Here is a 16,932-nt window from a genome sequence, read left to right on the forward strand (position 1 = left end):
TGCACTTCAGTGTGGTACAGAAACTTCTCAACTCAGGACCTCAAAGCCCTGCAGAGAGTGGTGTGCTTAGCTGAGCGCATCTCCAGGTCTTCTCTCCGCTTTCTGCCTGACATTTACACAAGGCAATGCAGTACAGGCTCAGGAGGAGCGTCTTCCCTCAGGCCATCAGAGTCCTCAACACAGACATGTCCACCATACAGATCCCTTAGGATCAGAGGACTCTACAGTCACTCTGCACTCAACTGACATTCCACACTACACTTTGTACTTTGTATTGTTACTACATGTAACATACTGCATATTTTATACATCCATTTATTTATATTCCCTGCTTATTTTGTACACTTTTTTGCACATTCCTGTACATACATTTCATATTTCTTATTTCTTATTAGTTCTTATTTCTTGTTAATATCTGATTTATAATTTTTTTATTTTAACTTAATAAAAAAGTTGGGACAGTATGGAAAATGCAAAAGAACAAACAAAAAGTCATTACACCCTGTGAAAGTTAAATTCACCCTGTACTATATTGAAAACACATTATTAACACATTATTTGATGTTTTACTTTGTGAATTTGATTTATTTTTGAAAATATATTCTCATTTCAAATCTGATGCAACACTGCAACACACTCCAAAAAAGTTGTAACTGTTTACCACTGGGTAACATCAACTTTTCTTTTAATAACACTTATTAAGCATTTGGGCACTGAAGATACCAGTTGGTGAAGTTTAGCAAGTGGAATTTCCCCCGTTAATCCGTTATGCTTTTCTTCAGCTGCACAACTGTACAGGGCTTTCGTTGCCTTATTTTGGCTGCAGGACTGCAGGCAGGCCATGCTAGCACCCACACTCTGCTTACGAAACTATTCGCTTGTAATTATTGCAGAATGTGATTTGCCGTTATTCTGCTGGAAAATGCAGGGACGTCCCTGGAAAAGACGACATCTGGATGGCAGCATATGTTACTCCAAAATGCACACATTTCTTTCTGCATTAATGGTGTCCTCCTAGATGTGCAAGTTACCCATGCCATGGGCACTGACACGCCCTCATACCAAGACAGACACTGGCTTTTGGACCTGATGCTGATAACAGCTTGGATGGTCCTTTTACTCTTTGGCCCGGAGAACACGACAGCTGTTTTTTCCAAAAACTATTTGAAATGTCGAGTCGTCAGACCATAAAACATGATTCCACTGTGCTACTGTCCTTCTCAGATGAGACCGAGCCCAGAGAAGTCGGCGGCGCTTCTGGACAGTGTTGATGTATGGCTTCTGCTTTACATAGTAAAGCTTTAACTTGCATCTGTGGATGCAGTGGCGAATGGTGTTGACATGACAAAGGTTTACCAAAGTATTCTCGTGTCAGGATATCCATTACAGATTCACAATGTTTTTTTTTAAGACCGTGACGTCTGAGGGTGCGGAGATCACGTGCATTCAGAAGTGGTTTTTGGCCTTCCCCTTTACACACAGAGATTTGACCAGATTCCTTGAATCTTTTAATTATATTGTGCACTGTAGAAGGGGTTGGATTATTATAACAGAGCCTCGACCCATCTTTGCTCTTGAAGAACTAGGCCTGTTTTGGAGGTTCCTTATATACTATGATTAGACGATTGCCTCACCTTTTTCACATCACCTTCTTATTTCAACTTGTCATATCACTATTAGTCCTAAATTGCCCCGTCACAACTTTTTTGGAACGTGCTGCATGCATCGATTTCAAAATAAATGTTTACCTTCAAAAAACTATGTAGTTGATCAGGTAAAACATCAAATACCTTGTCTTTATACGTTTTTTGATTAAATACAAGTCAAAGTACATTTACAAATCAGTCTTTGGTTTTATTACTATTTTTCATACTGGCTCAACTTTTTTGGAATTGGGGTTGTAGTATTTAATGCACAGTCTAAAGAGAAATAGGCCAGGTTTTCATTTCACTGCAAGTTATATACTGTATATAACTGTATATATGACAAATAAAAATCTTGGTTGATAGCTGTCGTGTGAAAGGGGAGAGCTGACTGATGTGAAAGGGGGGAATTGACCATGACCAGGGAGAAAATAAGACTGCTCTTGAAGTCTTATTCAAATGGGGGATTGTGATGCCTACACATTCAGAGCTATTAATTGTTTAAACAATCAATTTAACAGAGCACACCTAAGCAACAAGTAACAGCTGTCGTCACATGTTCCAATATTTTTGATCACTTGGGTGGGTTCAAACAAAAGGTTCCAATTTTTGATTGCAAATGCAAATGTCTTCAGTGTATAGGAAAAACAAAAGAATTGGCCTTGCTGTTCCAATACTTTTGGAGGCAACTGTCTAAATAAATTCAGCTCATTTAACAAGAAGCTTTGAATTTGTGCACATAAGAACTACCAGAGTGCATAAGGGAATTGGCATTTATGATTTATTGGGCGTTGAATAATCTCGCACATAATCTAATAATAATAATCATCTTAATAATAAATAATAATAATCTTCTAAAATGCTCTGCTCATGCACAGCCACATGCATTTGCTTAAAGAAACGCCTCCAAACAACTTACCATTAAAAGGCCCAGTAGCCTACTCGTGGCAGTGCTTGTTGAAGATGACATGGAGCATGTTAAAAGGTCTAGGAAGATGAATACCAATAAAGATACAGTTGCATGAAGTAGAATGAAACCAAAATGGCTTGTTTTAGATTTTATGGCTGCATGTGTACATTCTATTGCTCCAATTACATTTCTAAATACTCTGATGGTGTGTAAATCCCTCATTATTAGTGTGGTCTTTTCTGTTGCCGTATTTGTAAATGTAATGTACGTCATATATGACGTCTTGTATGACGACATTATTCAGCTCAAGGTTGGGAAATGCCAGACCTGTCTCCAATTTCTCATTGAAATGTGGCTAAAAGCCCTAAAACAGAGATCAACTAAAATTGCACTGGGCAATAGAAATCGACTGATGAGCCACACATCACTCTCAGCAAAGAGGTTCCTGCTTCTTAAAAACTCATTGCAATTCTGAGTGTGCCACATCTTCAAGCAATGAATCATTCCAGCCAATCTTCAGATGTGCGTGTTATAGGATATCACCTGTTACCTGTTTGCACCTTCTTGTGTGCAATGAAATCAATAATTACGCTGTCAGTTATGCCGATACAATTGACAATAAGCAAGATGGGAGCTCCTCATAATGAGTGCATGAGTACACACGTCCTGACACACAAGAAGGACTTGATAAATCACATTCTATGTGTACAAATATTCATAGGCACAGTTTATGCACCAAACTATGTGTAAGCAAGGTTGACGAACGAGTTTTTTCCAGTTCCACTGTGTTGTGTTAATCATATAGCGTTTTAACATTTTCCTTAGGAAGGCGACTGAAAGTCATTTGTAATCATTGTAATTGTAATGACAGACAGACCACAAACGCTTAATGATGCCAGTATATATGATCAGGATATTATATAGAGTTTATTATTTAGTGCTCCTAAATAAGTATGTGTTTAGAAGTAAACACATGACACATTTCACACATTTCTTGTAATCTTTAATGTAATCTTTTCCATGCCATTCATTATTTTCTAAATGACTAATTGTCTAAAGATGTATACTATTTTCCAAATACAGCAAGACCTGTCATGCCTTTAGTGTGGAGCTGATTATTGTGGATTGCTGTGTGATTTAATATCTGTGTGGTTGTAGATGTGACTGCCATTATATTTGTGGTGGCCAGCAGTAGCTACAATATGGTCATCCGAGAAGACAATCAAACCAACCGTCTACAGGAGGCATTGAACCTGTTCAAGAACATATGGAACAATAGGTAGGGCATATTGTTGTTTTTGTTAGTCTTCATTTATGAAAATCTGTTTGATAATAATATGTGGTTGTATCTTATCTCCTTTGCATTGACTAATTTTTTTTTTTTTACATTTTCACCCCACCAACCCTACCATCTCCAGATGGCTTCGAACCATTTCTGTCATTCTTTTCCTAAATAAGCAAGACCTGCTAGCCGAGAAGGTTCTGGCTGGAAAATCGAAAATAGAGGAGTATTTCCCAGAGTTTTCACGCTACACTACACCAGATGATGGTCAGTAAAAACCACACACTACATTTGACTGTCTCTTGTTCCTTCTCTTTTTTTTCTCTTCTCTTCCGCAAATGCAAATATAAAATACCCAAAATGCATTGTGCATTTCCTGCTAAACATTTTCTGTTTCTAGCTACACCTGAACTTGGGGAGGACCCTCGAGTTACAAGAGCAAAATATTTCATCCGGGATGAGTTCCTGGTGAGTGGATTCAACTGCTCTAATACAGCATGAACACACTGCTACTCCACTATGCATATACACACACGCACACAGATTTTAATTTTATGTTTTTCCTCAGTTGGTCATATACTTTTGATCACAGAGAACTTGCTTTTATACATTCTATATTCCATAGGTTATATCGACTAATGTTCTGTGGACTAATATTGCTCTGTGGAGGTTCAAGGATTCTATGAGTAACTCATTTGGAAACACTCCCAGCCCAACACATTCCCCTATATATGTATTTGTGTGTGTGTGTGTGTGTGTGTGTGTGTGTGTGTGTGTTAGTGTATACAGTGGGGGAAATAAGTATTGAACGCATCAGCATTTTTTTCAGTAAATATATTTCCAATGAGGCTATTCACATGAAGTTTTCACCAGACATCAGTATTAACTCAAGAAATCTGCAACTATAAAGAATTCACAACATTAAAGTCCATAAATAAAGTTATGTGTAATAAAGTGGAATGACACAGGAAAAAAGTATTGAACATGCTAGGAAAAAGCAGTTCTCCAAGGCAAGGTAAGGCAAGGAACCAGCTGAAATCCATAAGTAATTATACCCCCTATCTGTGCAAATTAATATCAGCTGGGTTAGTAAATTGATGGTCTATAAAAAGGCTTTTTGTTACCATGGTGTCACACAAGAAACATCTCATGATGGGTAAAAGCAAAGAGCTCTCCCAAGACCTTCACAGCCTTATTGTTGCGAAACATATTGATGGAATCGGATACAGAAATATTTCAAAACTTCTGAATCTTCCAGTAAGCACCATTGGGGTCATTATCCGCAAGTGGAAGCAACATCACTCTGTCATCAACCGGCCCCGCACAGGAGCTCCTCGCAAGATTTCTGACCAGGGAGTCAGAAGAATAGTCAGAAGAGTAGCCCAAGAGCCAAGGATCACTCGGAAAGAGCTCCAGAAACACTTGGAGGCAGCAGGTGCCATCGTCACAGAGAAAACAACAGGCATTGCACTCCACTGCTCATGCTCACCCCACAAGACTCCATTACTAAAGAAAAGGCATGTCGAAGCTAGTTTAAAGTTGACTACAAATAATTTGGACAAGCCTATGAAATACTGGGAGAGTGTAGTCTGGTCAGACGAGAGCAAAATTAAATTTTTTGGCTGTCATACTACACACCATGTTTGGAGAAGAAATGTCACTGCACATCACCCTTAAAACACTACACCAACAGTGAAGTTTGGAGGTGAAGCATTATGGTGTGTGGATGAATAGAGCCCTTTACTGGAAGATTCTTGAGAAGAATCTGCTGCCATCCACCAGGATGATGAAGATGAGACATGGATGGACCTTCCAGCAGGACAACGATCCAAAGCATACAGCAAAGGAAACTCTGAAATGGTTTCAGAGAAAAAAAATCAAGGTGTTAGAATGGCCCAGTCAATCACCTGACTGGAATCCAACTGAACAAGATTTAAAGACAGTATGTTTAGAAGAACGGGCCAAAATCACACCTGAATACTGCGGTCGATTAATTTCTTAATTTCAGGAAGCATCTTGAAGCTGTCATTACAAACAAAGGCTTCTCCACTAAGTATTAAATACATTTTAGTTAGCGTGTCAAATACTTTTTTTCCTGTGTCAATCCACTTTATTACACACAACTTCATTTATGGACTTTAATGTTTGGATTTCTTGAGTTGATACCAAAGTCTGGTCAAAATTTCATGTGAATAACCTCATTGGAAATATATTTACTGAACAAAATGTTAACGCATTCGATACTTATTTCCCCCACTGTGTGTGTGTGTGTGTGTGTGTGTGTGTGTGTGTGTATATTATATATTACACACACACACACACACACAGTGCATCCGGAAAGTATTCACAGCGCATCACTTTTCCCACATTTTGTTATGTTACAGCCTTATTCCAAAATGGATTAAATGAATTATTTTCCTCAAAATTCTACAAACAATACCCCATAATGACAACATGAAAGAATTTTGTTTGAAATCTTTGCAAATTTATTAAAAATAAAAAACAAAAAAAGCAATTGTATATAAGTATTCACAGCCTTTGCCATGACACAAATTGAGCTCAGGTGCATCCTGTTTCCACTGATCATCCTTGAGATGTTTCTAAAACTTGATTGGAGTCCACCTGTGGTAAATTCAGGTGATTGGGCATGATTTGGAAAGGCACACACCTGTCTATATAAGGTCCCACAGTTAACAATGCATGTCAGAGCACAATCCAAGCCATGAAGTCCAAGGAATTGTCTGGAGACCTCCGAGACAGGATTATATCGAGGCACAGATCTGGGTTAGGATACAGAAACATTTCTGCAGCATTGAAGGCCCCAGTGAGCACAGTGGCCTCCATCATCCGTAAATGGAAGAAGTCTGGAACCAGCAGGACTCTTCCTAGAGCTGGCCGCCCGGCCAAACTGAGCGACCGGGGGAGAAGGGCCTTAGACAGGGAGGTGACCAAAAACCCGATGGTCACTCTGACAGAGCTCCAGCGTGTCTCTGTGGAGAGAGGAGAACCTTCCAGAAGAACAACCATCTCTGCAAAACTTCATACATCAGGCCTGAATGGTAGAATGGCCAGACAGAAGCCACTCCTCAGTAAAAGGCACATGACAGTCCACCTGGAGTTTGCCAAAAGGCACCTGAAGGACTCTCAGACCATGATGAAACAAAGATTGAACTCTTTGGCCTGAATGGCAAGCGTCATGTCTGGAGGAAACCAGGCACCAGTCATCACCTGGCCAATACCATCCCTACAGTGAAGCATGGTGGTGGAAGCATCATGCTGTGGGGATGTTTTTCAGTGGCAACAAAGTATTGAGCAAAGGCTGTGAATACTTATGTACATGTGCTTTTTTTGTTTTTTACTTTTAATAAATTTGCAAAGATTTCAAACAAACTTCTTTCACGTTGTCATTATGGGGTATTGTTTGTAGAATTTTGAGGAAAATAATGACTTTAATCCATTTTGGAATAAGGCTGTAACATAACAAAATGTGGGAAAAGTGAAGCGCTGTGAATACTTTCCGGATGCACTGCACATACAGAGGTCCATAAGTATTTGGACAGTGACACAATTGTGGATTTGAAATGAAGCAATCTATATTGAAGTGTAGACTTTAAGCTTTAACTCAAGAGGTTTTAAAAAATTGCATTACCTGTTACAAAGTCCTTCGATTTTTACAAGGTCAAAAGTAATTGGACAACCTAACAATCATAAATATTAGAATTCTTTGCAGTCAGTGACTCCCTGTTAATTTGCCAGGCCATTACTGTCGCTTCAGTAGCTCCTTGTTTGTGGGTCTGTCTGCCTTTTGCCTTGAAAAGCATGCTCATTTGGATTGAGGAAAGGTGATTGACTCGGCCATAAAAGAACATTCCTTTTATTTGCCTTAAGACGTGCTTGGGTTGCTAAACGTATCACAGTGTGTTTTGGGTCATTATCCATCTACAGTGTCCTCCACTAATATTAACACCCTTGGTAAATATGAGCAAAGAAGGCTGTGAAAATTGTCTATATTGTTTAACCTTTTGATATTTTGTTTAAAAAATTGACAAAAAAACTTTGCTCCAATGGATATCACAATTGCAAACACAACACAGGTTTATTAAAAAAAAGAGCTTTATTAAATATATGTGTGCAACAATTATTGGCACCCCTATTAATTCATATGATAAAAATATAACTGAAGTATTTTCCCATTGATATTTTACATTTTTTTAGTACACCTGGTTGACTAGGAACAGGAAATTGTTCAACCATGACTTCCTGTCTCACAGGGGTATAAATATGAGGTAACACGTAGGCCAAATTCTGTTAGTCATTCATAACAATGAATAAGACCAAGGAATATAGCTGTGATGTGCAGCAAAAGGTTTTTGAGCTTCACAAAATGGGAAGTGTCTATAAGAAAATAGCACGAGCATTGAAAATGCCCATTTCCACCATCAGGGCAATAATTAAGAAGTTCCAGTCAACAGGAAATATCATGAATCAACCTGGAAGAGGACATGTGTCTATATCGTCTCAACACACCGTGAAGAAGAAGGTTCAAGCAGCCAAAAAATCTCCAAGGATCACAGCTGGAGAACTGCAGAAGTTAGTTGCATCTTGGGGTCAGAAAGTCTCCAAAACTACAATCCGAAGTCACCTACATCACCACAAGTTTTTTGGAAGGGCTTAAAGAAAAAAGTCTCTACTCTCATCCAAAAACAAATTCAAGAATCTTCAGTTTGCCAGACACTACTGGACCTTCAAATGGGATCGGGGTCTGTGGTCAGATGAAACCAAAATAGAGCTTTTTGGCCATAAACAATAGAGGTGGTTTTGGCGCACACAGAGAGGTAGCCAGATGGAAAAGTACCTCATGCCCAAATATGGTAGTGGCTGTTTAATGTTTTGGGTCTGTTTTTCTGCCAGAGGACCTGGACATTTTGTTAGGATACATGGAATCATGGACTCTATCAAATATCAACAGATATTAAATGAAAACCTGACTGCCTATGCCAGAAAGCTTCAAATGGGCCGTGGTTGGATCTTCCAGCAGGACAATGATCCAAAACATACATCAAAATCAACGCAAAAATGGTTTACTGACCACTAAATCAAGGTCCTGCCATGACCATCCCAGTCCCCTGACCTGAAACCCATAGAAAACCTGTGGAGTGAACTGAAGAGGAGAGTCCACCAGCATGGATCTCAAAATTTGAAGGGTCTGGAGAGATTCTGTATGGAGGATTCATTCAGGAAATTTAAAGGATCATTCAGGAAATTTAAAAGATCTGGAGATAGTTTGTATGATTTCAGAACCATTGCCATGTATTCTTGAACCTCATCAGGTATTATAGGAGAAGACTCAGAGCTGTTATCTTGGCAAAGGGAGGTAGCACAAAGTATTGACTAAAAGGGTGCCAATAATTGTTGCACACCTATATTTAACAAAGATTTTTTTTTTTGATAAACCTGTGTTTATTTCCAATTGTTTGATATCCATGAGAGCAGAGTATGTTTGTGAATTTTTTTAAACAAAAGATCAAAAAGTTAAACAATAAAGACAATTTTTCACAGCCTTCTTGGCTCATCTTTACCAAGGGTGCCAATATTAGTGGAGGGCACTGTATACTGTAAGGCATCATCCTATCTGTTTTGCAGTATTTGACTGGATCTGAGCAGAAAATAAACAGCAGTGTCCCAATTCCATTAGCAGCCCATGCCCATGCCATGTCCTCCACCATGTTTGACAGATGATGTGGTATGCTGAGGCATACAGAACTGGGCAGGCTTTTTTAGAGGTTTTTAGCAAAGTCTAATCTGGCCTTTCTGTTCTTCAGTGTTACCAGTGGTAAGCATCTTGAGGTTAACCATATGTAAATGGTCTGGTCTGCACTTATATAGCGCTTTTTAGCGGTTCCAAAGCAATTTACACTGCGTCTCATTCACCCATTCACACACACACCCCAATGGTAGCAGAGCTGCCATGCAAGGCGCTAACTTGCCATCGGGAGCAACTTATGGTTCAGTGTCTTGCAATTCGGCATGTGGGCTGGGAATCGCCACCGCCATCGGAATCGGAACCGCCAACCCTACGATTAGTGGACAACCCGCTCTACCATCTGAGCCACAGCCACGCATGTGTATTTACATTCAATGAGGTGTCTCTTTATTGCAGACTTTGAAGATGTGCCTATCTCCTCCAGAGTGTGTTCTTGACTTGACTAGATGTTGTGAAGGGGGTTTTCTTCTACAAGGAAATAATTCTGTGATTTAGTTGTCTTCCATGGTCTTCCAGGCCTTTTGGTGTTGCTGAGCTTGCCAATGCATTCCTTCTTTTTAAGAATGTACCAAATTGTTGATTTGGCCACTCCTAAAGTTTCTGCTATCTCTTTGATAGGTCTGTTCACTTGCATCGATACCTCTTTGGACTCCATTTTGAAAGTTCCCATGAACAATGAGTCAACTCCAGACCTTTTATCTCCTTAATTTTTCATGAATTAACGAGGAAACAGACCACAGCTGGCCATGAAACTGCTTATCAGTCAATTGTCCAATTACTTATGAGCCTGTGAAAATGGTAGAAGTATGAAAAAATGGCTGTAATTCCTAAACCATTAATGCAGTACTTTTGTTAAACCCCTTGAATTAAAGTTGAACGTCTACACTTCAATAACATCTTGATTGCTTCATTTCAAATCCATTGTGGTGGTATACAGAGGCAAAATTACTAAAAACTGACACTGTCCAAATAAACACAACAAAAAAAGAAACGTCCTCTAACATTCAACTGCTTTTATTTCCAGCAAATTTCTTAACATGTGTAAATATTTGTATTAACATAAAAACATTCAACAACTGAACAAGTTTCACAGACATTTGACGAGCAGAAATGGGATCAGAGAGTAGGAATAAGGGTTCATTTACCTCAGTTAACATGCTACTGATAACCTTGTACAAATAAAGTAAAGTTGGGGCCAAACGTTTATATATACCCAGGCTAAAGACATTCAAACTAAATTTTTCAAGTCCGCACATTTCCTGTTACCATACATTTGCAGTGTTAAGTCGATTTGGGTATCTGCTTTATTTCCATAAGAAGTCATTTCAAAATCGTCGCTATGAGACAGATTTATTTCAGCTTTTTGCTCCAGCTAATTGCTTGAACTTGAATCATATTGGGATTGCCTTCCACAAACTTCTCACGATATGTTGCCACAATTTTTGCCCATTTCTCCTGAACAAACTAGTGTGAGTCAGTTAGGTTTTTGGGCCTTCTTGCTCAGACATGGTTTTTCAGTTCAATACACACATTTTCTATGGGATTCAGGTCAGGTATTTGTGATGGTCACTCCAATGCTTTCATTTGTTGTCTTTAAGGCATATTATTACTTTGGAGGTATGCTTAGGATCATTGTCCTCATGGAAGACCCAGTTGCAACCAAGTTTTAACTTTCTGGCTGATGTCTTCAGGTGTTGCTTCAGTATTTCTAAATAATCATTCTTCCCCATGATTCTATCTATTTTCTTAAGTGCACCAGTCCCTTCACCCTGACATCATGATGCTGCCACCCAGGATGGTGTTCTGCAGATTAAAAGCCTCACCCATTTTACTCCTTCACAGAACACTGATCATTATGGGCAGACAGTTTCTGTTTCTGACCAGAGAACACTCCTCCAAAAGGCTGATCACCTGCAAACTTCAGTCTGGCTTTTTTTATGCTAGTCTTAGAATGGGAGCATCTTCCTTGCATGACAGCCAGGCCATGGCGATGTAGGACTCTCTTAATGTATGATGTGCATAGTTTGATACCTGATGCCTCTGGCTTCTTCACCAGTTCTTTTTGTTGTTGTCTTGAGGTTCAGTTGAACCTATCGGACCAAAGTTCCTTCATCTCTGGGAGTTAATTAGTGCCTCTTTACTGCATAAGTGTCTATTTGGTCCCAAGAATATTATATTTACATACAGGTGTTTGTACAGATGCTCTTGTTACCTCCAGTTGTTTGGAAATTGCTTGAAAGTCCACAATTGTTTTTGAGGTCCTGGCTGAATTGCTTGGATTTTACCATGGTATCAAGGTCAAAAAGGCACAGTCTCTAAAGACAGGCCATTTTACAGTCACGTTACTCCCATTAACTCCTAAATGTAATAATTGGTCAATCAGACACTTCTAAAAATCATTACATCAATTTGTGGAATTTTTCAGACTTTTTAAAGAGACAGTATTTACAAACTTGCAAACTGACCCACGGGAATTCTGATATAGTCTCTAATTAATTAATTTTTAAATTACCTCTAATTGACCTGCCAAAGGAAAAGGAAATGTATGGTAGCATGAAATGTGTGGAGTTGTGAAAAAATGAGATTGAATATATGTAGCTTAGGTGTATATAAACTTTGGGCATCAACTGTAGACCGTGACTAAATGATATGAAATAACGACATCCTTAAGTAATATTAGTATACAATTATTATCAATTTCAGGTTTCAAACAAGCATGAAGTGTTAGCTTGCTCCCTAACTTTGAGATTTTTGTCCAAAGCATGTCTGTACATACTACAAATACTTTAAAGTATTTGTAGTATGTACAGACATGCTTTGGACAAACATCTGAAATGTACTTGTTCACTTTCTTCACATCGTCTGATGTGCAACATAAGCATGTTGCACATCAGACGATGTGAAGAAAGTGAACAAATACATTTCAATGTCAGTGCCCAGTGTTTTAATAGATTGCAAACATTATCCACAAAGCTCATCTACAGCTCATCTAAAGCTTGTCTACAGCTCATCAATAGATGAGCTGTAGACAATAGTTAATAGCTATACCTAGAAGCCAGCTGGGAGACTTTTACTTAGTCTTGCAAGGCAGACCTCTAGCATCTGCTAGAGTATCCGATATGCTTCATCAACAAACATAGCCAGTAAATGCCCACAGACAAAGAAAGAGCATTTTGACTGACATAGCAGATGGCATACCACAGACCAATTCCTGTATCCTGTTGCTAGACACAGACACTATATGACCAAAAATTTGTGGACACCTGACCATCACACCCATATGTGGGCCTTCCCTAAACTGTTGCAACAAAGTTGGAAGTACACTATTGTATAGAATGTTTTTGTATGCTGTAGCATGAAGATTCCCTTTTACTGGAACTAAGAGGCCCAAACTTGTTCCAACATAACAATGCCCCTGTGCACAAAGCGGGGTCAATGAAGACATGGTTTGCCACAGGTGGAGTGGAAGAACACGATTGGCCTGCACAGAGCCATAACCTTAACCACACTGAGTACCTTTAGGATGAACTGGAATATTCACTGTCCCCAGGCCTTCTTGCCCGATATAATTGTCTGACCCCAGTAATGCTCTTGTAGCTGAATGGGTAAACCCCAACAGCCACGCTCCGGGAATTGAAACAGGATGTTCAAAAAGCATGTGGTTGTGATGGTTAGGTGTCCACAAACCTTTGGCCATACAGCGTATTTTCTCCCGCACTGAAAATCACTGTATGGAAGTTCATAGAGCAAGTCAGATTGAAGCCTTCAGCATTTTGAAGACTGTGGCCAAAAAATAGTACAAAGATATCAGACAATCGATATCTCGTGAGTGGAAAGTCCTGAGGCTGAAACTCCTGCTAGATTTTATGCTGTCTGTTTCCTCATGACTCTATAGAATTAAGCTCATGATATTCTGCCAAAAATCTATAAATCTATCAGCATGGTTTGACTGTTTATCTATCTATCTATCTGTCTATCTATCTATCTGTCTGTCTATCTATCTATCGACTGAATGAATAAATGAGAGCATGAATGAAATATGTTTTCACAGTTTTTGACAATTACTTTTTTTCATGTAGCCATTAATTGTGGATAACTGTCTCTGTGTATACCTAATCTGAAACTGGATCTGTCCATCAGAGGATCAGTACAGCAAGTGGGGACGGTCGCCACTACTGCTATCCACACTTCACTTGTGCTGTGGACACAGAAAACATCCGCCGAGTGTTCAATGACTGTCGTGACATCATCCAGCGCATGCATCTCCGGCAATATGAGCTCTTGTGATTGCCACAGCATCACTGGAACCCAGTCTAGAACTTTCTACAGGCTTCCTGTCCTACTTATGCCCCAAAAAATGCTACCATGAAACTTACTATTTATGAGTTTCCAGGACACACAGCAACATATAAGAGACACAAAAACATAGGCTTTCTCCATCCTGAGATAGCTGAGGGGCAAGGAGAATACTGTATTGTTAATGAACAAGGGTGACTGTGCAATCCAGAAAAGACAATATAGCCAATGACCACCAATGTTAAATGAGAAAGAGAGTGAATACATACACATATGCTGAGAGAGAAGGAAAAAATAAAAGTTTGACCAGGACTGCCAGATACCTGCACACTTGTTGAGGCTCTGCTCAGGATGAGGAAGATATTTGTATGGCATTCACAAAGACACACGTGTACAATTCTGCTCCACAACCTCTGTCCTATGTATGTTAAACATTAGCCATGTGTTTCTAATGATGTACTTACCACACACATGCACACCACTATTGTGAAAATCCACTCTTTGCCTGAGTGAGCCTGTTGTCTCTCCTGTTCTGTCAAAAATGGACTAACCCATGAAGAAGAGAAAATGATGGATTGTTGCAAAGACATCGTGAAAGAATGTAGACCTTTATGGTTTGCTTGAAAGGATTAAAAAGGGGGTAGAATTATGGAGTATTTTCAGCCCCAGGTTGCTGTGCTTGCAGAGCGGAGAATGACTCAAACACAAGAACCATCACATGATTCTTTTCTCCAAATGCAACATGGAGAAATAGTGAGAACATACAATGCATAGATTCATGCAGAACAGCCAATTACAGTGCAAAAAATTTATATGCGCGTGCACACAGATATATATCTGTGTATTCTGGTAACAGCACGTCAGCTCTTCTGTTTCATGGTTTCATCTGTTGAGTGTTATGCAATGTGTGTGCAAATAATGCCTTTATTCACAATTTTAACCTTCCATTTTCCAAGATGCCATAACTATACATTCTCTCCCACTCACTCAGTCTGTCTCTCTGTCTCTATAGTCATCTTGTACACTGACATGTGGGGGAAATGTGTAGTAAAAAAAAAGGAGCGAGTAAAAAAATCTAGTTAAGTTAAAAAAATATGCCATGATATGGAAAAGGGGCACAAAATTCAAGCAACTCGTCGCTCCTATTTTTACTCTCTCTCTCTTCCCCTTACTCTCTTCGGCTTGGCTTTTTGTCTTTATCTTTATTTCTTTGCTGGATCATTATTCTTGTACAGACTGTAAAATGTAATATTTTGTACAACTTTATTGAAGAAAAAAATAATTGTAGAAGCTCCCTGTGCCTTGATCATGATTGTACGTGTAAAATGAGCTAAGATATAAGTAAGGTAATGTTACATTGCGCTGTTCAGCTCCACCCTACCTCCTTCATTCCTCTCTCACTGTTCCACATGTGACCTGAAAACTCTTCAGTCTCTTCACACTGTTGCTTAATATTGGGCATTTTTGTACTGAACTAAAACCAAACTTATTTCTTTAAATTTCTACAAATTTCTTTAATTTCTTCTCAAACTGGATATTGATTAATAGAAAAAAAAATGGCAAACTGGTATTAGGTCAAAAGCAGAGGATTCCATGTGGAGGCCCTCATCAGAGGAGTGTGGGGAGCTGCTGTCTGTCACTGTCAACTTTTTGTTTTGATGCATCTCCTGTCATCTTTTGTCTCTTTTATGTGTTTTTGCCCAGACCTTTATATATACAGTATTTTAGGATTCAAAAAAAGAACCAAATGATGCTATGTAGTACTCATTATATATATATATATATATATATATATATATATATATATATATATATATATATATATATATAAAAGTTGGGTATTAAATAATTACCTTATATTACCTGAATATTACCTTATTTAAAAAATAATAATAATCATTTGGAGAATTTTGGGATTTGTTATTGTTGTTTCAGCTGTCTACTAAAGTAGGCAGAGTTGAAATTAAATAATGAGCATGAACTCACAGTGGGCACAGAGGGTATTTACACCCAAATTGGTTACACACTGAAGGAATGATGGCACTTTTTATTGGTCCCCTTCTTAAAGTACCGTAATTGGACAACTGACCCAGCTGTTCAGTGGCCAGGCTAGTTTGGCATTTGCATTTGGAATGTGTTGCTGTTAACCCTAAATATGAAGTCCAAAAAGCTGTCACTGTCAATGAAACAAGCCATCATTAGGCTCAAAAATCAAAACAAACCTATGAGAGAGATAGCAAAAACATTAGATGTGGCCAAATCAACTACTTGGTATGTTCTTAAAAAGAAAGAACACAATCATGAGCTCAGAAACACCAAAAGCTCAGAAAGACCACAGAAAACAACTGTGGTGAATGACAACTAGGGTAGAAATCTTTCACTGGTGAAGAAAAACTCTTTCACGACAGTTGGCCAGATCAAGAACACCCTCCAAGAGGTAGGCATATCTCTGCCAAAGTCAAAATCAAGAGAAGACTTCATCAGAGTAAATACAGAGGATTTACCACAAGATGTAATCCATTGGTAAAACAGGAAGACCAGATTAGAGTTGACCAAAACCATCTTTTAAAAAGCCCATACAATTATGGAACAACATTCTACAGACAGAAGAGATCAACTTGTACTAGAATGATTTGAAGAGAAGCGTATGGACAAGGGTAGGAGATACTCATGATCAGATGCATATCACCTCATCTTATGGCATGAACATGTATGGTGGAACTGGTTCCCTTGTATTTATTGATGAGTTGACTGCTGACAAAAGCAGCAGTGTTTATTCTGAAGTATATAGGGCTGTTGTATTTGCCCAGATTAATTCAAATACTTCAAAATTCATTGGATGGCACCTCACACTGCAGGACAATGACCCAAAGTATATTTCAAAAGCAAGACTTTTAGGAGTAGAATTTTCTGCAATGGCCAAGTCAATCACCTAAGCTGAATCTAATTGAACATACATTTCACTTGCTGAAGGCAAAATGCCCCAAGAACAAACAGGAGCTGAAAAAAACATGTAGTAAATTCCTGGCAGAGCATC

The 16,932-nt window shown here is 38.8% G+C and overlaps 1 protein-coding gene across 2 annotated transcripts in view; it reads left to right on the plus strand.

Moving 5' to 3' along the window:
* Positions 1-15,046, plus strand: part of gnas (GNAS complex locus) — a 98,754-nt gene extending 83,708 nt beyond the window's left edge. For both annotated transcript variants that reach the window (XM_053638209.1, XM_053638210.1), the window contains 4 exons: positions 3,712-3,832; positions 3,972-4,102; positions 4,236-4,303; positions 13,740-15,046. In XM_053638209.1, the coding sequence (XP_053494184.1) occupies positions 3,712-3,832; positions 3,972-4,102; positions 4,236-4,303; positions 13,740-13,886 (467 nt within the window). In that variant the 3' untranslated portion in view covers positions 13,887-15,046. The remainder of the gene's footprint in view (positions 1-3,711; positions 3,833-3,971; positions 4,103-4,235; positions 4,304-13,739) is intronic.
* The last annotated feature ends 1,886 nt before the right edge of the window (positions 15,047-16,932 follow it).

The sequence above is a fragment of the Ictalurus furcatus genome, chromosome 12 (genome assembly GCF_023375685.1).
Source record: "Ictalurus furcatus strain D&B chromosome 12, Billie_1.0, whole genome shotgun sequence".
Classification (NCBI taxonomy): Eukaryota; Metazoa; Chordata; class Actinopteri; order Siluriformes; family Ictaluridae; genus Ictalurus; species Ictalurus furcatus.